This window comes from Carettochelys insculpta, chromosome 21 (genome assembly GCF_033958435.1).
Source record: "Carettochelys insculpta isolate YL-2023 chromosome 21, ASM3395843v1, whole genome shotgun sequence".
Classification (NCBI taxonomy): Eukaryota; Metazoa; Chordata; order Testudines; family Carettochelyidae; genus Carettochelys; species Carettochelys insculpta.
In genome coordinates this window covers 22,935,865-22,959,304 of record NC_134157.1, presented here as the reverse complement: position 1 = coordinate 22,959,304, position 23,440 = coordinate 22,935,865, and the positions used below count along the sequence as shown (strand labels likewise).

Here is a 23,440-nt window from a genome sequence, read left to right as displayed (position 1 = left end):
AAATCTAAATCAATAGGTCTTTCAGGTGCTAGAAAACATCCTAGATCATGCAAAATTTCATAAAAACAATGTATATAAGTGAGCATAAAGGCTGGAAATCAAGGGGGAAGAAGCCAATTACAACAAGTATTAATAGCTCAAAGTCTATGCTGTCACATGTAGGCTGACTAATACATGCTTTCAATAGTCTCCCTCATACAACCAATGAAATGGTTGCAAGCAAATTAGCTGTAGAGTAAGGGTAGTGGTCGACTGAGTTACATCTGATATCTGAATAATCTAGGACTCTTGATACATAAATGCATTAGTGTATCTTAAAGCTTCTGTCTCATGGGTATAATTCATAAAGTCAAAATGACTAATAATTTTTTAAAATGAGTAGTAACACACTACATATTTCACCGATGATTGAAACTTGTGGAACAACAAGTGATTTCAACTATTCCTATAGCTGATTTCCTCAGTTTGCACTGACTCATCAGACATGCAAGGCTGAAAAAACAATCCTGGATTCTCTTTGTACAGATTTTAGCGGAGTCGATGCTGCCTGAGGAGGGTGTGCATAGTTGGGATTCCAGCTTGCTCGAGGACGGCGGTGTTGGTCACTCTGTCCTTCCATGATATTCCAAGGATGCGCCTGAGGCAGCGTAAGTGGAAGATGTTCAGCCTCTTCTCCTGGCGGGCATACAGGGTCCAAGTCTCACTGCCATAAAGGAGGGTGCTGAGGATGCAGGCTCTGTAGACTTGCATTTTGGTGTGAGTGTACAGCTTGTTGTTATTCCACACTCTCTTGCTGAGTCTGGACAGAGTTGTGGCCGCTTTTCCGATCCTCCTATTTAGCTCAGTGTCCAACGACAGGGTGTCAGTGATGGTGGACCCGAGGATTGAGATTTCTCCTCAATCTTGAGGCATTACTTTAAGAAGCTGGGACATGTGGTAAGTAGTTATTCCCACCAATTACAATCTCTCCTATATTTTCAGTTATTGAACTAGCCAATGCATTTGACAAGCCTATAAACTCTAGCTCATATCTCCTACTGTTGTAACTCTCCTGGTTCCCAAGAAATAACATCTTTCTAATTAGGTATTCATATCTACTTATGTTCTGAATTTGTAAAAGCCTTCTTTGAGGCCAAATTCATACCTGATTAATTTTACAGCCTTCAATTTCGGCCTATAAAGACAGACTTAATCCAACATACAAATAATAAGTTTGCAAACAATCTGATTTTGTAAGACTTGAAGGTCCTATCACATGAATGGGTGATCTCCTGTCACATGGGCAAAAAGAGAACCCATTATTCACCCTGAATCCTGTGCAAAGAAACACGGGGCAATCCAAATGTGTATCAGTCCTTCACTAAGCTGCCCGGCATGGTCATCTACGGTGAACTGCTAAAGCACAAATGGGAGATGTCTGATACCTTGATGCTACAGGCTCCAGAGTGAATCCCTGCTGACAACAATGTAACAGAGAGGTAGCTGTATTAGTCTGTACTCCAACAAAGCAGCAGAAATGTAGCACTTTAATGACTAACAAAATGATTTATTCGGTGATGAGCTTTCTTGGGCCAGACCCACCTCATCAGATCAATCTCATTTCCAATACAGACTGACATTTATTCAGTACAAAGGTCCAAAAAAAATTGCAATAAAAACTGACAAAAATCAAGTACATAGGACTGAAGGAGGGATCAGAGGGGTGGGAGATGTTAAGTGTCCTGCCTGAGATAATTACGAGCATCAAAAGAAGGGAAGCAGCCCTTGTAATGCATGAGGTAATTGGTGTCACTGTTCATACCATGAGTTAAAGTGTCAAATTTGGATTTTTTTTTGGACCTCTGTATTTATAAATGTCAGTCTGTATTGGAAATGAGATTGATCTGATGAAGTGGGTTTGTCCCATGAAAGCTCATCCCCAAATAAATCATTTTGTTAGTCTTCAAAGGGCTACATTTCTGCTGTTTTATTTTGCTGACAACATAGCTAGGTATGCATACAGATATCTACAGTCACTACATTTCCATCCCATACCTCCACATCTTACCTTCCCCTCTGCCATACACATGGATTCCCACCCTCCTCTCGGGACTATGACTGCAACTTGGACTCCTACATCCCTAAGGTTTCGATCATCCCTGAGATGGTCACCTCCTAGAAAGCATTTGAGAATAATGCAGCATGCACCCAACCCTACTCCCAGCTGCTTCTAAGATTCACGGGGGTTAGACTTGAACCTAAGTCTTCCCCACAACATGTGGCAAATCTGAAAGTACACCAGTGCCAAACCCTAGCTATTTTAATACTGGTCTGTTCACAAGGGAAGAATATTGTTAAAGCAGGAGCCACCAGATCTGTGTGAGTGACATAAAAATAGTAAAATGAAATAAAATTTACAGCACAAATGTGAAATGTATGAGGTTACTGAATTAATTCATTATGGTTCTGATAGTCAGAATATATACTGTGCAACATAGGAAGGAGGACTGCTGTACTTGACTGGATCACGTATTTGGTCATCCAGCTCAGCATCCTGCGCCTCTGGCAGTGGCCAATAACTGGTTACCCGTATATCATAATTTTAGCTTGTATTTATAGTTAATTCAAATAAGACATGACATGAATTAGAGGTATGTATCTCTGGCTGAAAATTTAACTTGCACAAATTCATCATAAGTACATATTCTGTGAGAGGAAAAGTGACTTTCAGAAATTATTACATATACATGCCTGTCTGCAAGTCTCTCCCCATTACAGCATCATTTACTAACTCAGTACCTAATATCCAGTACAGGAATATTCCAACAGAGACCTTGACCCAGCTTTGGCCTGATTTAGCTTCCTGTAAAAGGCTGCTGCACATGGGATAGACTGGAGTCCTCTCATTAGTTACTAAATCTTTTAATGAACTGCATGGAGTGACATTACGGGAGACAAAAGAATACTGTGAAAGCAGACAGAGCTCAGACCTCCTATGGATCTCCTCCTATTTGCATGTAAAATGCATAGTGTGCGCCAGTTAAGCTCTTTACATAATTTCTGTACACTTCGCTGTTTTCTGTAAAAATTGCATTGGTTGAAAATAATTTATACATTTTTCCCATTTAAAAACATGCAACTACAGCAGAAACTCAAAGTTATTCACTCTCTGAAGACCACTGTGAAGAGTTTTCACAATTCTCATCTAAACACTGATGTGTAAGACACTTCCTGCCTCTATCTTCTTCTCTTTTCAGATCTGCCAAGAAAGTTACAAGTACTGGAAGGAAACAGAGAGTGTTCCACCCATTACTGTCTATAATTAACTGAGTAAATTCCAGAACATGCATGTGACAGGAATAAATATGGAGAACACTTATACTCCTATTCCCAGAAGTCTCAGTGTGTCAGAATACTCTGGTGCCACTGGTGGCCTCCAGCCTTAAGTGTTCTTGAAATTGGTTCTTCTGGGTCACTGCATGACAAGCTCACAGTAAATAACTGTGTGTGGACTTGAAAGTTATGGCCTTGCCTTCCATGTTAGCATGGGTCTGTTTGGTAAGCTTTGTTCAATTTAAAACTGTCCTTTTGAATAATGCCTGAAAGCAACCTTCGATCAAGGCAGAATGACAGTGTTTATCATACGGATGAATGCGTCATATTCCTTATTTGATTTTTGTGCATTAGACTGTTCTATTATTTTAAATAGGTTTGTGGGGCAGCCCACGCCTGAGCTGATTCTGTAAAGTCTACCTTGCACATTTACCTATCATTACTGTAGTACTGTCAGCAAATATACAAACAATCATTTCAAAAATGATAAACTAATTTTTAAATAAGTGTCATGATAAAAGACTGACAAGCCTAATTCTCTTTATGGCCTGTCCAACATTATGTGGGAATCTCCTGTAATGAGCATCTTCTAGAAAACTGCACAAGACTTCCAATTTAATCAGCCAGGGCTCACCAATGCATTACATTAGTCAATTTGACAAGAACAGTCTAATCGGAGACTATTAATCAGAAACTTTCTTTGGCATTTGCCCTGCTGAAAATACCAAATATTGTTCAGATTCAATATTAATCACCAGCTGATAGAGTAATGCCTCTTAAGTTATAAAAGTCACAGAATAGTGGAGAGTATTGTAACTAACACTGGCATTTAGCCATTTTACCTCTAAAAGTCTAAACAATTCTCTTGAACATAGCCATACTTTAGTGATATCAAACCAACACTTATTCCTTCTATCAGAGGTATGGTATTTGCTACAGCTAAGCCTCCCAAGGATACCAGAACATCACTGGGTTATTTGTGACATCCAAGCGAAGAAGGGTATTTCTCTCTCACATCTCAAAAACATATGCAAAAGTAACCATGTTACACTAAATTTAAGATTCAAATTCTTTCCTTCTGAAATATCCTCTAAGGCAAATGGAGTGAGAGATTATGGAACCTAACTGGGAGTAGAAAGATTTAGCTTCTTTTCCCAAATCTGCCACTGAATCGTTTCAGGACAAATGCCTATGCTGCTTTAATGCTTTGGTTTCCCCTTGTGTAACCTGGGGATAACAATGCTCCCATCCCTATAAAGAGTTTTTAGACAGACAATGGCCCTTTCTGTGGCATCAATAAAATCACCACTTCTGGCTTCTTGGTTTTAACACAGTGTTTTTTTGTTTGTTTTAACGTTTCATGCACTGGGTTACAGCAAAATTCTTTTCTTTTCAAATACAATCTAGTTAGGTATCAGAGTTTCCTGGCTCTTCAAAATCTGAAACAAGGGCAACATTTAATTTAAACTTAGGGTTCTCCTTCTATTCTTCTATGGTTCAAAACTAAAGTATTCGACTCTTTCCTGGGGTTAGGTTCCCTCAGACAGCCCTCCTGTTGCCTTTAGGTGGATTGTCAGACTGAAAAAGATGCAGAGGATTTGAAAATATTTTAGAGGGCTTGTGTCATTTTAAAAAAATATAGAAAATTAAAGTATCTGCTTGAAACTGGTCAATCAAATCCCAGAGTCATAACTCGCTGTGATATGAACTATAAGGTAATTTGACAAGGAAAGCAGTTACTGTCTCACATTAACTGGAAGGTGCTGTCTAATCTTTAATACTGAACTGAACTGTGTTTCTGAATCTATCACTTCGCTTTCTTCCAGCAGGGAATAGAGTTCTGAATATAAAAGACAAACCTAACAAATTCTGACCTTTATTGTGCCTTTACAGAGTATTCCCAGTTTCAAACCAAGAAATATCAGAGCACAACATGGGTCTCCAAGGGGTAAAGCTGATGAAAGCATTCCTTCATTCCAGAGATGTTCCCACTTCTGTCAAAACAAACTTTGCAATGTTTTGAAATACATGTGGTTTTTGAAACATGCTCATTACATTTGAAATGGCGAAGACTATGCCTCAGAAAACTCAGACACCACATAGGTCTAACTTAGTTAAGAAATTTTTCAAATGAATAATTGAAAAGGTTGAGGATTGTTAGCTTGCCACAGATTTGCAGGACACATATTGAACTACGGAATCAGAAAACCACTTTTTAATATGGTTCAAGCATAATATCTGTTTAGTACAAATACAATCAAAGGCCCTAATTCAAAGAGAAAATCAGCAAGCACAACTCTCAAGTGACTCATCATTTCTTTAACTAAGTCTGTAAATTTTTTCTTACGAGAATTAATAGCAGTTCTGAGGAGTCTAATCATCACATTGCTTCATGAAGGTCTAAATGTTAAAATTAAGTTTCCACACTTTGGTGCATATTTACTAGAAATAATCTTAATCTTCCCATTGAAAGGCATTGAACTCTTACTACTGCAAGGTATATTTAAGATTTTTAAGACAGTTCACCTATTCTAGTCTTTTTTAATGTATTAAAACCTTAAGAAATTAAGATCACTCAGCAATCTTCCTCTATTTTCAATCATCCAGGATAAGTCTTGTTTGCAATAATGAAAGTGTTCAAATGAGATAGGAGAAGCTGCAGAGTATCTAGTTACAAGAAAAGAAAAATCCAACAACAATTTGAGAGACTCACTCAAGTCAAATTGAGATGGCATTGTACTTTATGTTGGTTTTATTTTATACATTCATTAGCTGAAGTAATAGTGCAGGATTTGCAGAGTTCCTGACAGGAGATGAGCATGCTGTCTCCATAGCAGAGTCTATGCAGATTCTTACAACCAAGATAATGGTGAAGGAATGGTCAAAATAATGAACCAAGTCTACTCTGAATTCCCCTGGGTATCATGCTGAAGTACAAATTCCACTCCAATAACTTAAAGAAAGATTAGATTGAAATCCACTTACTCATACAGCAAGAAGATTACACGCAAACAAGAAAAGGAATTATGAAAGATTAATACAACAAGCAGATGAGAAAGTGTTGTGACACAGAGGCTACGTCTACACTAGCACACTACGTTGAAGTAGCCTGTTTCAATGTAGGAACATCAAAATAGACTACTTCAATGGGTATCGTCTACACATCCTCCAGGGCTGGTGCCATCAACGTTCAACGTCGAAGTAGCGACGGAGAACATTGAAAGGAGCCACCCCAGAAGGAAATGTGGAGTGTCCACACACACAAGTGCTCCCCGTCAAAATAAGGGGCCAGCAAAGCCCCAAGCCAGTCCCTTAAAGGGCCCCTCCCAGACACACACACCCTGCTCAGCACGAGATCCACAGAGCCAACAACTGGCTGCACCCCGTGCACGCAGCATGGACCGCCAGCTGCAGCAGCAGCCAGAAGCCCTGGGCTAAGGGCTGCAGCACGTGGCGACCATAGAGCCCCACAGGGGCTATACAGAGTGTGTCTCAACCCCTCAGCTATTGGAGGACCCCGCTATTTCAACATAGCGGGACGCAGATCGTCTACAAATGCCCTACTTCGACGTTGAACGTCGAAGTAGGGCGCTATTCCCATCTTCAGATAGGAATAGCGATTTCGACATCTCACTGCCTAACGTTGATTTCAACAGCGAAATAGCCCACGGCACACGTAGACATGACACGTACTATTTCAACATTGTGCCAGCTACTTCGAAGTAGCCAGCTAGTGTAGACGCACCCAGACAGTATTCCATTAGGAACAATTCACCTAGTGCAAATAATTAAAAAAAAAAACCATATCTTTTATCTGTATGTACTCTTCACCACAAAAATAAGTTAACCAACAATTCTTTGATTAGAAGTTTGCATTTTATCCTGCAAATGCTATATCTACAGCATGTACCAAAAGATAAAACATTCTCATAACGCAGAAAAGATGGGCAATTACAATATTACATGCAGGTTTCCTTCATTCTTTGTTTCTCAATGAGGCCTTTTTAGTCACTGCAGTTCTAAACATTCATCTGCTTGGAATGGCACACTGGTTTGGCAAGCAGAACAATGGGGAACAGTGTATTTTTACACTAGATCATCCCAAGACAAAAGGGGAACTTGCTGGCTGTTCTCTACCAGCACCGAAAACACAGACGGAATGTGTCTTCAGCAACCCATGCACAGTCTGATCAACGGCTATTTTGTGTTCCATTTTCACAGGGTCTGACATGTATGGTGGAAAAGCTGCTCTGAAACAAGGAAAATTTAGTCTAGTTGGCAAAACAAATATCAAAATATTTTTCCCCAAATTTTATGCAAATGAGCAATTTTGGTTTATAACACAACACACAGGATTTTCATTAATAAAAATATGGCAATCAATTTAATAAAAAGCTGTTAATTTTACCATTGATGGAAAATATCTATTAGCTATTTAACTGTTGTACCAGGTAATGTTTTAGTGCATTTAAGGAGAAACCAAACCTAAGTCACTACCCATGTTCAATTTTTAGTCAATACTTGATCATGTTCTGCTGTTTACAATTTTCTCTGAAAAGTTTCCTAACTTACGCTAGGGGACCCATTTAACAGCTTTAAATAAAATACAATGGAATATCATGCCCAGCTGATCTATTCCTCCTTCTGCTGATCTCATGGAAAAGTACACAAAATGAATGATAACATGTATAACATGGTCTTTACAATGGGGGTTTAAAACAAGTTTAAAGAGCAACATATGGAGAAGACAGTACAGGGAAAACTGTAACTCTGCCCACTCCTGTAACTTGCTGGAAGAAAGCCACTGTATCTCTGCTGTGCACTGTGGGTGGGAAACACCACAAATCCACTTTTTCCATCTTATTTCAATTTTGTTACTGGAAAGGAAGCATTATGTTAAACTGAATAACTTTTTATGCCTAGCAGAACAAAAAGCAGTCAAGTAGCACTTTAAAGACGAGCAAAATAGTTTATTAGGTGAGCTTTCGTGGGACAGACCCACTTCTTCAGACCATAGCCAGACGAAGTGGGTCTGTCCCACGAAAGCTCACCTAATAAACTATTTTGCTCGTCTTTAAAGTGCTACTTGACTGTTTTTTGTTTTGATAGTGTATAGACTAGCACGGCTTACTCTCTGTTACTTTTTATGCCTAGCTGTGACATGGAAAGTCAAGCGGTGTCCATATAAGAGGAAAAGGAGAAGCACCAAAGCAAAAAGGAAGATTTTAAATGTAATTATGTATGCTCTGCAATAGACAAGTAACTGGAATGTGCATTTTTTGTTTCCCCATGACAAAGATTAAACAATACTGTCTTCAAAGAAGTTCATTTTTAAACAATCCCACTCACCAGAGACTGTTTCTAGTTTTGTTTTTGTTTTGGTGGGGGTGGAATTTTAATAAATGGAAGTTTTAATGATACACATTACTGCTAAAATCTGCGATCTATCCAGGGAGGGAACAACTTCTTTAACTGGGGGCAGGATAGAAGGGCAGCACCGCTAAATGGAAATGGCAGCTAATAAAATATACTTTAGTGAGTAATTCATATGCATGCATTAGCTTCAAAATGTGCAAGACTTCAGGCAAAGCACTGAGCAATGGAAGAGTGCTGCCTGTGAAATCACAGACCTCTAGAGCAAAGGAAACAAGCAGCAGGAAAACATGTGGTATCCTAAAGGTTTCCCCAGGTTATTCCTCCACCCATCCAGGAAGAGTCAATTTCACCATTTTATTTGTGGGGTTTCCCATTGATTCCCTTCGGTATTCATATAGGTTGCTGGTTTTACTGCAGGAAGAACCAAGTGAGACCAGCATGCATCCCAAGTTTTGTTTTGTTTTTTGCATGTTCTGTCTATAAGGTGTTTAAGTGGGCCTCACTTTGTCTTGTTTTATGAATGCAGACTACAGTGGTGAAATAGGAGCCTCGAAATCCAGCCACACAATTTGTTGTGCAGCCTGCTGTTGCTCCAAGCAAGGCACTCGCTTCTGTCTTGTGAGCTGTGTATGGGCAAATCTTTCATTTTTCTTTCATTACCCCGGCGTGTACTGTCACTTAATTTTTATGTATGCAATCCTTCCTGACAAATATGATCTGCTGCCTGGTAATTCATTTGACATTCATTCTGTTCCTTGCTCTAATTATGGCTTCCATTTCTGACACTGAGGCGGCTGCACTGCCACAGCCAGATAGTACACCTGTCAGACGGGTTGTGGTATTGCCTAATGCCCTTTTATGCCAGTCTGATGTTAGGAAATACAAAGAAAGAAAAAAAAATTAGATGAATATATTTGCATAAGCCCTGTGTTCAATTCATGGGTCAGCAGCCTTAGAAATTATGATTCAGGGTGGTTGCTAGGGCAACATGGCTACAGGAAGTATCATATACCACAGACTAGGCATGTATAAACTATCTGTCTATATCTATCCTACCTATACCTATCTATCTATCTATACAAAATTTCATTCACACTTGCTACAATTTAAATTCCCACACACACACAAACAACCCTTTCTAAATCAAACTGTCTTGCTGCTACAAAACCACAAATCTAGCCAATTATGTAAAAACAGCTATTTGTCCAAATATTATTTTTTCCAGAGTGTCTTTTGAATGTAAGGACGTGTTTTTTATTTGGAAACAAGGATGACCATAAACAGCTCTTTCCTGCCTTGGAAAGCTGGATTTCTTTACCTTTTCTAAGTGGCTTGAATTTTGCTTTCGGGATGCTATTTCCTTGGAGGGAGGGAGGGAGGATGCACAGAGAAGAGCTCTAACTCTTACTACATACACTTTCTCAATTAAGAGAGAGGAGATCCGATAAAGGTCAGAAGCCTGGTTTATATGTTCAGTCAGTTTCCAACCCCCAATTTATTCTTATTAATATAATAAGCACAGCAGTCAAACTAGATAAAATCAAATTACTGGACAAGATCATATTTTTGCCCATTCCTGATTACGTGATTTTAACTTGCTTTGATCGGGATTTTCCCCCTCTTTTTATAGACCGAAATCTGACAGTAACATAAAACTGTCCTAATATTTTTGAATACATACATTTTAGAAGTGCCTTGCTTGCTATTACATGTTTTAATAGCAAAAGATGTGCGTCTTTTCTGTTTTTCTGGAAGCTTAAAAACCTTGCTGGTGTATGTGACATGATTACCAAATAAATGTTGATTCAGTGCAGGAGGTAGTGGCAATTTAAGCTAGACTCTCCAGTTGTATGTGAGAAATGGCACAAATACAGAATGAAATAAACACCTTGTGCGGGCCAAAACTGACTTTGGTAACTAAAGGGAAAGAATTTAAATAGACTCATTTGCCCTTTAGTAAGGTAAGACTTGAGTACTTTTGAACTCATTAATACAGTATATACATACAGCTCACTAGGAAAAGAAGCAAACTCTCTTAGGTGATCACATTTTTTACTTAAAAAGAGGTAACAGGGTTAAAAAGGTACGCAATAATCCAATAGTAGACACTTCTTGCTCTCAAAAACTAAAATCTTGTATCAGTATGATGAAAAACATATTCAGCTAGGCTTTATAAATGCACAGTAGCAAAGTTTACATGCAAAATCAGATTTTATATACAGTCCCTTTATATTAAGAGAAAAATATTCAAGCTGTTTATCATCTTGCATAACCTAGAAAGGTGTGTTATTCAAACACAGAAATTGTTTGAAAACATTTGAATCGCTCACTCAAACTAGGGAAACAGGAACAAGATTGGGCCAGGAACAGGGTTGTCTTACACATAGTAAGTACCTAGCACATTGTAAGTACTGACGGAAACAACAAACAGTAGGGATACTGACACTATTGCAACTGTATCCTAAATTGAGAAATCTTATGGCAGTATAATGTATAAATACAGTTATATCCCCAACTGCAGCACCAAACCATGTGGGGGAAGGTCAGGAGCCTCCAGATAATTTCCCTAAGAAGTAAACTTTGTTCATTAACTAAAGTTTAGTCTAATGAAGGTAACCCTGGAGACATAATGCATATTTATGTCCTAAGAGATTAAAAAAATGCCATTGACATACACTGAGGTCTTCCACTTTGCTCTCCTTTACCACTGTCTGAGCACTAGAGTGTCAACAGTGCTGTTACAAATCTGTCCAGTAAATGTATCTAATTAGGAACCACGCCCCAAATCCTCATTGCTGGGCATGAAGGCTTATTGTGTTCTCTCTCCTAAGGACAAAAAGGTCAAAGGTACTTCTGCAGATGCCACTAGGACTATAATGAAACAAATCACCACTCTATGGCAGGGGATGATTTTGAAAGACATGCAATTACACAGCAGAAAACTTCAAAGCCTTATTGCATTATTTTAACCAGCCTATTATGAAATTATTGAGCTGGTTCATAAGACACTTTTAGAAAATGCACACCTTCACCTCAACCACAGCTTGGGACTAAAAGCTTTATGTTGTTTTGAGATGCTATGCTGGTTGTTTGAGAACTGGTGGATTGTCAAGGCTTCTCTGAAAACGTGCTTTTATAAAACTTCCCTATTGTCGAAGAGTAACCGTAGTGTCATCTTGCAGGGACTGAGCTGCTCAAGAGTACCAAAAGAAATTGTTGGTGAAACAGCTGACATCAGTACACAAAAGGAATCTAGGCAAGGGAGAAAGTACCTTGGATCTTATTGTTTATTAATCCTCTAAATACAGTGCATCACACCCTTAAATGTGCTATTTAGATAAAGATGTCTATGACAACCTAATCACCTATCAGAAGCCGTTATACTTACCATGGTGAACAAAGTTGCAGAAAAAACATTATGGAGCATTTTAATAAATATATTTAAAGTTTGTATAAAGAAATTCAATATCTGTCAACAGGAATTCATACTTATATCACAGAAAACACATCAAAGGTAACCAGTGACCCAGTCCCCTTTGTTGCATTAAGAGGACGGGTATCACTTTCTTTGAACTTCACAGTTAATTCTACATTGCATAAAGGTGTGCTTAATCGCTAGAAATGCCATCTTACCTAAGGAATGTGCTGCAGTGGTTTTAGAACTAAAAAAGCGGCCTAATCCAAGATCTCCCAGCTTCACCACTCCTGTAGCCGTTATAAACACATTGGCGGGTTTTATGTCTGCAATAGGGGACAAGGAGAAGGTCAAAGCCACAAAAGGTTATCTGGTACTAATAGTGCAATGAAATCATAGCCTGGAGCCTCCTCTGCACAAAAGAGAGACTCAGTCAGAACCATGTTTCTATATAGCTTTAATAGGCTGAATCTTCTAAGACTTCAAGTTACATTAAAAAACTGAGTATACTTCTCAGTGCGGCAGATATATTAGCAAGGGAAAAGTTAGAAGAAAACACCATAACAAAAGCAGTAACCTCTCTCACTCATGGAAATCAAAGAAATATTTAAGTCCAGCTTCCCTTTGGAAATATCACATTTACACAGAGAACTACTTATTATAGTTGACTTTCCCTTATATCAAAGGCTGATCCACATGTTCAAAACTGATTCACATTTGTGTGAAAGAGACGGTAATTTATGTATTTCTGGTATCAGGCTTTAGATGCATAGGCGCAAACTGTATGTTAGCAACTCATTTGTTCTGTTGGAAGGATGGTCTTATGCTTAAGTTAGTTATGGGGGGACTTGGATTCTATTTTAAGTTTTTAGTTCTGTCATAAATGGCCCAACAATAGTGGTTGCTTAATAGAGATAAGCCCCTCCTAATGAAGGGGGAACCATATTACTTTCAGTACATTTTCAGGATATGAGAGAAGTCACCTAATAAGGATGGGTTTTGTACATAGTTCATTCTACCACTCATTCCCTTTTCTAATCCACTTGTTCACTAAATATCCCCGGTAAGCAACAAATGTGTTCGTAAAAGGGATTGACATTTTTTGTGTGTTTCAAGCTGTAACTAGCTTGTGAATACAACATGCTTGGAACATTCCAAGCAAAGATTCACTTTAGGACTTTACTTTAATAATTTTACCTGATTTTAAAAAATGATTTTAAATGCTGTTTAATAGGATTTTTAAGGACAGAAGAAACCATTGTGACCAGTTAGTCTGCCCTCCTGCATGATGCAGGCCAGGGGATTTCAATACATATAATTGCTGCTAGAAGTCCAATAGCTGCAGTAAAGAGGAGCATAATTTTAGAAAAACATCTAACCTTGATTTAAAAATTTCTGGTCATGAACTGATCTTCACAGTCTAACATATGGAATGTTCATTACATCACTATGTATGGATCTGGACTGGAGACTGATCCAGAGCCAACAAAAATCCATGGGACTCTTTTCTTCTGACGCAAACAGGGCTTGGTGTAGACATTAGGCACATTGGTTCCCAGTGAGGCTCTCATACAATCAAACATATATCATGATTTGGATGGAGAACCCATCTGCCATGTGGATTACATTCCCTTCAACATCCTAACATCGTAGGATGTGAAGATGACACTCTCCCTGCAGAGTTTTGTAAGAGGCAACTATTTTCAGGAAACTGAAGAAAGCATAAATCAACATTGTGTTAGCTCAATGCATTTATAATTGGAAATGTCTGACACATGATTATTTAAGTCCAACATCTGGAGCAAAGTTCATTCTAAACTAGAACCTCAGCTTCTAACCAAGAACACAGTGGGGGGCTCTGGGTTTTCCTTTTTTAAGGACATCTCAGATAGCTTACCCTCATCTCCTTTTCCCAATCTAGTTTGACACAAGTCTAATAACCTAAAACCAACACAGGAAAGCTCTGAATTGCCTTCACTTCACTAAAACCTTCCCTCATTCTTACAATAAAAATGAATAGCTGGGGGAGAGCACCAAATGTTAACAGAGAAAGAGGAAGTGGCCCTCTTCAGAAAAGCAACTAAAAACTTGGAATATAATATAACTAGCCTACCCAACAGAGTATGCATCTCTCTCACAGCTAAGCTCTCACTCTGCCCAACAGGACACCACAGGGGGCATTATACCAAATATTTTTCCTTATAGGATCAAGTAACAAATTCAGTTTCCCCAACATCATTGCATACACTAGTGAATCCTCTTTCCTCTGAATTATAGTAAACTGTGTACATGACAGACTACTATAATTTTACAATCTACATCAGGAATACCTGGAAGTCTGCGAGAGGTGACTATGTAAGAATGGAATTTTAGTTCTCTAATGGAGTGAAACATTTGCCACTTGTAAGGGAAATGGAATTGATGAGCAGTAGAGACTAGTATTTGCTCCTTTGTGGTGCATTTGTACTTCCTGGGTTCAAGTCCTTCACAAAACATTTCATTTGTACTACAAGGAGAAATGTAATTTTTGGATAGAGCCCAAAGTCATGAAAAGTTCTAAGACAAGAGCTAGAAAAATAATTAATGAACACTGCAAATGTGGTAAAAAAATTTGAAATATTTATATTTATATTCCCAAACCAGCTTATGAGACAGAAAAATTGCCCAAGACTCTTTGGTCTCAAAAAATATAATGAAGACTAATTTCTTAGAGTTCCCTAAAGTCACCAGTTTCAGCATTTTATTTCTGACACATCTGTAATGGCAGTTTTGACACTTCTAGTTAATATCAGTGTCTGGAATAGAAAGCAGCTCATCTTCATAATACTATACTCACTTCTGACTGAATCGTCTAACAACGAGGCAGAAGACACAAGGAGAAATCCATCTTGCAAGTACCAGTCTATCTCTAAACATGCATTGGCTGAACATCAGCATAATTGTTTTTGAATGTGGGCGCTTACTAATTGGAACATTATATTAGTATTCAGTGAAAAGAGACAGAATTAATGTTACCTCTGTGCATCACCCTGCGGGAGTGCATGTGTTCGACTGCACTGCACAACTGCACAAAATATTTCCACACCGTCCTTTCCGGGATTAACCGTTTCTGCTTTTTAAAATACTGTGGAAGGAAATAAACAAAATATCAGTGAAACAGCAACAGAACCATCTCACTCCTGGACTCACACTAGTGTGCTGATGACTACTCATGTCCACCAGATCATCAGCAGCATGGCTTGCCTTCTGATTAGCATTTATTCCTTCTCTGTGTATGTAAACTTCAATGCAATTCACTAATTAACAACCATTATGAAAAATATGCTTAAATAGGTTTGACATTTTTGAATGGACACCAATTATAATTAGCATTAATCTCCTTAATTACCTTGCAAAACATATTTTATGCCTCAAAACAACAAATGTCTGGAGTATTTTGCCTTAAGTAACAAAGGTTTTTTTTAAAAAAAAAAACATCATCTTGTAGATGTTCTTCATTAATGTACAGTCTTTTAACAAAGAAAATCAATTTCTCCTTCAGCCCCTCTCTTCCAAAAAGAGCTACCATGGCATCAACAGTATATGCCCAATTCTGATGTTATAATATATTCCCCTAAGATTTCACACATAGGCAAAGCCAAACTGTGCCACAACAGAAATGGAAACAGACTACAGGGAAGCAATAATTGGGACTGTAAGCACTTTGGGGCAAAGACTGTCCTATCATGGCTATGCATGTAGTACAATGGGGCCCTCATTCTTGGGCCTCTGAGCATTGCTAGAAAACAAATTCATCATCATCATCATCACCACCACCACCGCATATAACAGCCATAAATTGTCTATAGTTATCTAGAGGAGTTTTACATAGTATTCCCCAAGATTTACACAAAGCAAAGCTTCGAGTTATTACTAGTATACCCATGGTGGGCCTTGCTAGAATATATTCTAACCATGCATCTCATCCTCTAAATCTCTTCTCAAAACTCGCATTGGTTGATTACCTTTCCCTTACTGCCCAGTACCTGACTTCTCTTTGGTAACTCTCATTCTAGATACTAAACCAATTCTTCATTTATACATTTATAACTATAGAACAAGTAAGAGCCACAAGAACCTGTCTTTAATATTTATTATGGTCATCCTTTGCCCTGTTTGGTATAATTATGAACATAGTGATCTCCTCTGGACAGGGAACTGTGATTTTTTAATAAGGTTTTGTGTACCCTGTTGGTACACGACCATTATATTTGTTTTACACCATACAACTGAGAGAATTTTCACTAAACACCTTTAAAGGAGGTGCTTGATTGATTGTAAGATGCACATCTTGTATTTGCCCCTCTTGATACAGGCAGCTGGTGCCTGTTGTGACATTTAGCATTTTATATGAAAGCCATCTCAATCAAATAATGGCAAGAAATTCTCAGCTGTGAAAGACTGTAACTGCAATTCGCCAAAAGGCAAACCTGACAGCTTGCAGCAGTTTGAAACCAAAACCTAAGAGTGGAGTACAGCAGAACTGCAGAGGTGATGGATAAAGTGTTATTTACACCATAATATTAGCTTAATTCTCATTAAAGTATTTAAGTGAAGATATGTGGTAATTTTCTAAATGTCATGTCCAATAAGATTTGCCTGACATTTACTAGAAAGCCAAAATTCTCCAGTGGGTTATACAGCAACACACTGTTACATCAGCTTTATAATAGCTCATAAATAATGCAGGCGACAGGGACATGACAAAGACATCCCTGTTTTTATCACTCTCACACCTTCAGAGTGTTGTTATTGCTGTTCCTACCACCTCCCTGAAGCATAAGACTAACATACGCCTAAACAACAGAGGGGGGAGCAGAAGGAGACTCAAACAACTTTATCCATTAATATTTTGATTCTGTTTCAGCACAACAAAGCTCAGTTCCTTGTGATTCAGTACCTGACCTGATTGAGATACAGCATTCTGGACTGAGCAATGTTTCAACAGGATCACTAAGCAGAGCTGGTTCTAGCATTGTGCTCTTGACTGGCATTTGCTGCCCCATGAAAGAGATAACCACAATTCTTCACCTAGTCTACTATAGTGCATGCTGGTAATCATGACAATTCTAATACCAAATACACTATAATGCAAAATGCAAATAGATTCTTGTTCATCCTATCTTGTATTTAATTTAAAAAACATTTCTTTATACAACAAAATTCTATCCACAGGTTTGTGACAAATGAAAACACACTGTTGGTACCTTGGAGGAGGGGTAGGAGAAATCAATGCCATTTTCCTTGTACAATTATTTTGGCAAAAAGGCAAGTTCATAAAATATTTACTACTTATAGCATCACAGTCTTGTCCAAGTTATCAAACTTAGGACAGATCTGCACTCTCTCAGTTTGATCTAACTTACTTCATTCAGTAACAGAGAGTAAGCCGTGCTAGTCTATACACAATCAAAACAAAAAGCAGTCAAGTAGCACTTTAAAGACTAGCAAAGTAGTTTATTAGGCGAGCTTTCGTGGGACAGACCCACTTCTTCAGACCATAGCCAGACCAGAACAGACTCAATATTTAAGACAAAGAGAACCAAACACAGTAAGCAAGGAGGACAAATTAGAAAAAGATAATCAAGGTGAGCAAATCAGAGTGTGGAGGGGTGAGGGGGAAGATCAAGAATTAGATTGAGTTAGGTATGCAGACGAGCCCCTATAGTGACTCAGAAAGTTCACATCACGATTTAAACCATGTGTTCCGAATTCGAATATAAATGTCAGTTCGTCCACTTCCCTTTCTACAAAGGAGCGATAATTTATTTTCAGTAACACACATACCTTGAGGTCATTGACAGAATGCCCCATTCCATTAAAATGTTGACTAACTGGTTTGTGGATCTGGAGTGTTTTGATGTCTGTTTTGTGCCCGTTGACCCTTTGTCTAAGGGAGTTAGAAGTCTGTCCAATATACAAAGCATCTGGGCATTGTTGGCACATGATGGCATATATGATGTTAATAGAGGAGCATGAGAAAGTGCCCATGATTCTGTGAGTAACCTAGTTAGGTCCGGTGATGGTATTTCTAGAGAAGATATGTGGACAAAGCTGGCAGCAGGCTTTGTTGCAGGGAAAGGTTCCAGGACTGGTGTTCCTGGGGTATAAACTGTGGCTGTTAGTAAGGATCCTCATGAGGTTGGGAGGTTGTCTGTAGGAGAGAACAGGCATGTCACCCAGGGCCTTCTGGAGTGTAGCATCCTGATTAAGAATAGGTTGTAGGTCTTTAATAATTTGTTGCAGTGGTCTGAGTTGGGGGCTGTAAGTGATGACCAGTGGTGTTCCGTTCTTGGCTTTTTTGGGCTGATCTTGGAGTAGCTGGTTTCTGGGTATGCGTCTGGCCCTGTCGATTTGTTTTTTTTACTTTTCCTGGTGGGTAATTCAGGTTTATGAATATTTGGTAAAGTTCTTGTAGTTTTTGGTCTCTGTCAGTTGGATCAGAACAAATGCGATTATACCTAAGAGCTTGACTGTAAACAATGGATCGAGTCACGTGTGCAGGATGGAAACTAGAAGGGTGTAGATAAGTATAGCGATCAGTAGGTTTTCGGTACAGTGTGGTATTCTCTTTTCTTTTTTGTAGAAAGAGGAAGTGTGTTTTATAAATATCTTGCCTGGCACTGGTAAAGTTTCGTACTGTGGGGTCTTGTGTGGATGCCTGTTCGTTAAGGATAATTTCAAGTTCAGAGAGTTCATTTTTGATCATCTTTTGTTTATTGTAAAGGATTTTGATCAAGTGGTTCCGCAGTTTCTTAGAAAGCGTGTTGCATAGATGTTCACTGTAGTCAGTGTAGTATGTTGATTGTAATGGGGTTTTCACTGCCAGTCCCTTGGGTATAATGTCCATTTTCATTACCACCGACTTCCTGAGGAAATTACAAAACGTCGGAAAAGTTCCTGATAACGCCATACTTGCCACAATAGATGCAGAGGCTCTGTACACTAATATTCCACATAAAGGCGGATTACAAGCAATCAGGAACACCATCCCTGACGCCACCACAGCCAATCTGGTGTCTGACCTCTGTTACTTAGTTCTCACACACAATCATTTCCGTTTTGGGGACAATTTTATACCTCCAGATTAGTGGAACTGCTATGGGCACCTGCATGGCCCCACAATATGCTAATATATTTATGGCTGACCTGGAACAATGATTCCTCAGCTCTCGTCCCCTATTACCACTCCTCTACTTAAGATACATTGATGACATCTCTATGATTTGGACCCATGGTACAGAGGCTCTAGAAGAATTCCACAGAGACTTTAACAATCTACACCCCACCACCAACTTATGCCTCGATTACAACATGCAAGAGATACGTTTCCTGGACACTACAGTACTAATCAAGGATGGCCTGATCAGTACCACACTGTACCGAAAACCTACTGATCGCTATACTTATCTACACCCTTCTAGTTTCCATCCTGCACACGTGACTCGATCCATTGTTTACAGTCAAGCTCTTAGGTATAATCGCATTTGTTCTGATCCAACTGACAGAGACCAAAAACTACAAGAACTTTACCAAATATTCATAAACCTGAATTACCCACCAGGAGAAGTAAAAAAAACAAATCGACAGGGCCAGACGCATACCCAGAAACCAGCTACTCCAAGATCAGCCCAAAAAAGCCAAGAACGGAACACCACTGGTCATCACTTACAGCCCCCAACTCAGACCACTGCAACGAATTATTAAAGACCTACAACCTATTCTTAATCAGGATGCTACACTCCAAAAGGCCCTGGGTGACATGCCTGTTCTCTCCTACAGACAACCTCCCAACCTCATGAGGATCCTTACTAACAGCCACAGTTTATACCCCAGGAACACCAGTCCTGGAACCTTTCCCTGCAACAAAGCCTGCTGCCAGCTTTGTCCACATATCTTCTCTAGAAATACCATCACCGGACCTAACTAGGTTACTCACAGAATCATGGGCACTTTCTCATGCTCCTCTATTAACATCATATATGCCATCATGTGCCAACAATGCCCAGATGCTTTGTATATTGGACAGACTTCTAACTCCCTTAGACAAAGGGTCAACGGGCACAAAACAGACATCAAAACACTCCAGATCCACAAACCAGTTAGTCAACATTTTAATGGAATGGGGCATTCTGTCAATGACCTCAAGGTATGTGTGTTACTGAAAATAAATTATCGCTCCTTTGTAGAAAGGGAAGTGGACGAACTGACATTTATATTCGAATTCGGAACACATGGTTTAAATCGTGATGTGAACTTTCTGAGTCACTATAGGGGCTCGTCTGCATACCTAACTCAATCTAATTCTTGATCTTCCCCCCCACCCCTCCACACTGATTTGCTCACCTTGATTATCTTTTTCTAATTTGTCCTCCTTGCTTACTGTTTTTGGTTCTCTGTGCCTTAAATATTGAGTCTGTTCTGGTCTGGCTATGGTCTGAAGAAGTGGGTCTGTCCCACGAAAGCTCGCCTAATAAACTACTTTGCTAGTCTTTAAAGTGCTACTTGACTGCTTTTTGTTTTGATAGTGTATAGACTAGCAGGGCTTCCTCTCTGTTATCATTTAAGCCAGTACCTAGACATGACAAAAAGGTGTCTGCAGATACAGTAGTATTTAAAAATTCTGTAAACATCACTTTTTAAAATTAAGACTCCACTCAAAAACTTGCACAGCAGGATTGTCACTGTTTCTGACTATTGTTTTCAAACTGGCTTTCCTTCTCCATATTTTTAAATGAAAGTCTGAAATGCCTCTGATAAAGCCTTTCTGAAGTGTCTTCGGAGAAGGAGCAACATGCAGTAAACAGCAACAATGGCAATGTTGAAAGTACATGCAAGATGAAACAGTACTTGTGAGCTCCCCTCAAGGACCTGGCTTTCTCCCAGATCTATGTAAGTTACCATATTCAGGAAGTAGCATTACCTTTACACAGGCCATTGCATGACGCTATCTTCAGCACAAGTGTACAGCACATTAAGAGCTATACTAGTGTTAGGATCGTCATACACTTTGAGTAACCACCAGCCTCAAATTCATGTTATTGGATGTTAACATTATTAAATGTTCACAGATAAAAGCAGTGGCTGAAAACTTTAGGCTGCCCCCCTCCCCCCCAACCCCTACCCCACCCTAAGCTCTCTACCATACATATCTGTTGCCAGCTCTGACTCTTCTTGATGAAGAAAATTCCTTCTCTGAAATGCTGATTTTCACTGACACTGTAAATTTAGCCACTAACTATGGGCTAAATGGCTAGCTTGTTTGACAGCCTTTGGCCTGGTGCCTCATAGCTGAGCTGACAGAGAAAACAAATCTGTTAATCAGGTACTTTAGCTGTGACAACAAGGAAGAGGTGAACTTTCCAAAATGTTCATTTATGATAATTACAGAATAATGACGACAAAAACAGGTAAAATATGGAGAAAAGGTTAAGAGTGCTAACAAACATGATATACTACATCTGTTCTCAAAGGGGATGAATGTCTAAAGATTAACATGTCAAAGAAAATACAAAAGCAGGTGATAACAGCTTAACTAAAGCTGGTTCCAACAATACAAGTATTCCTAAGAGCAACATCAGAAAAGAGAAACGCTTCAAAATTTTCTCAATCTTAAAACCCTGTTGTGAAGGAAAGTCAATATATTTTTGAGATGTCTTCAACAAAGCAGATACTGTGGCTAGTTACCCTACAATAATTAAACATGCCTATCAATCACAGGCAGGGTAAGCCAGCCTTGTAAAATTATACATACCCACTTGCTATGAATGACTAATATTTTTGGACAGAACATTTTTTTCTTTTTCCATTGTCCATCACCATGGTAAAGGGCATGTTTTGTGAATGGGCTAGTACATTTTTAAGTCAATTTTGCAAGGCTGGCAGTCTTAGAGCAGAATCTAGGTCCATGCTAATGTTGCTGAGAATTAAAATGGACCAGGAAAGATGTATGCCAGGCTACAATGTGTGAACCACAGTTCACTTAGGGCATTCTAGACTTCATAAAACAATTATGGAAACAAAGGTCACAGAGAGATGGCCCAGGAAGCGGGGGGGCACCCCAACTTGCTGAGGAAGCAAACAAGTAAAAAAAAGCAAATTTCAGAGGAGCAGCCACGTGGCCTGTTTCAGCAAAAACAAGAAGTAGTCCTGTGGCACCTCAAAGGCAAAATTTTATTCGGGCATAAGCTTTCTTCTGTGGGTTCCAGCCCATGAAAGCTTGTGCCCAAATAAAGAAAAATAGAAAAGACAAATAGTTAGAAAGAAAGCTAATTTGAGAGGGGTGAAAAAAGAAACCATAAAAATATTCAAGTTCATGGGACTTGAGTATGAGCAATCCCCAGTATGGCGCCAATGCAATAAAATACAGATGAGGGGAGGAGAGTGTAATAAATAATATCTAATCCTAGTTTTATCTCTTAATATTGCCCTTTTTTATTTTTACCTTGGGCTTCATCAATGCAGTCGCATATCAATGTATCCTGTTAATAGTCCAAAGCAATGTTCAGTCACGAACTCCATTGGATTTGATCTGCTTTTGCAGCATAACAAAACAGCAGTCATTTAGCACTTTAAAGATTAACAACAGGAGCAGCTAACAGGGAGTTTGCCTGGGAAAGCATCCTAGAGGAGCTCAGGTGAGTGTGGCCTTTGGGGGGCTGCGTTGTGAGCTGGTGGGTTGAATTTCTGTCTGTGGTGTCTGTGCATTTGTTTCATTTTGCAGTGAGGGGCAGTTTGCATAGCTGCCTGTGTGCCCAAGCATCTGTTTTGCAGAGAGGGGCAGTTGGAAAGCATGTTTGGCAGTTTGTGTGAATTGGGAGAGCTTCCTTCCAGGTGGGCCTTCCAAGGCTGATTAGATCGGAGGCAAAAGCTCTGAGCCCGGCCTAACCAGCTAGCAGCTCTATAAGAAGGCAGCCCCAGCGAACCCTGTGAGCAGTGAACAGGAGCAGCTAACAGGGAGTTTGCCTGGGAGTTCACCTTTGGAAGGAGCCCCATACCTGTTTTCACCCTTCTTATACGGTGTTTCTCTTGTGCCCTTCAAGGCAGCACTAGAAACAAATAAGGGATCTCCTGAAAAAGGAAAAAAATGGAGAGTGATATGGCTGTTGAGAGGTCTGTTGTTGTGACCTGCATGTCATGTGCCATGTTTGTCTTTCTCCCAAACGATAGAAAGGAGGATTTTCTCTGTACTAAGTGTAAGCTGGTAACAATTTTAGAAGAGAAGGTGAAAGGACTTGAGGCACAAATACCAACCCTCACGTCCATCAGAGAGGGTGAAGACTTTCTGGATAGAAGGCA

At 39.2% G+C, this 23,440-nt stretch overlaps 1 protein-coding gene across 2 annotated transcripts in view; it reads right to left on the bottom strand.

Annotated features, from left to right (window-relative positions):
- NEK6 (NIMA related kinase 6) overlaps positions 1–23,440 on the bottom strand; it is a 141,906-nt gene that overhangs the window by 17,908 nt on the left and 100,558 nt on the right. For both annotated transcript variants that reach the window (XM_075015495.1, XM_075015496.1), the window contains exons 7-8: positions 15,119–15,227; positions 12,322–12,429 (exon numbers count right to left, since the gene is read on the bottom strand). In XM_075015495.1, coding sequence (XP_074871596.1) covers positions 12,322–12,429; positions 15,119–15,227 — 217 coding nt within the window. The remainder of the gene's footprint in view (positions 1–12,321; positions 12,430–15,118; positions 15,228–23,440) is intronic.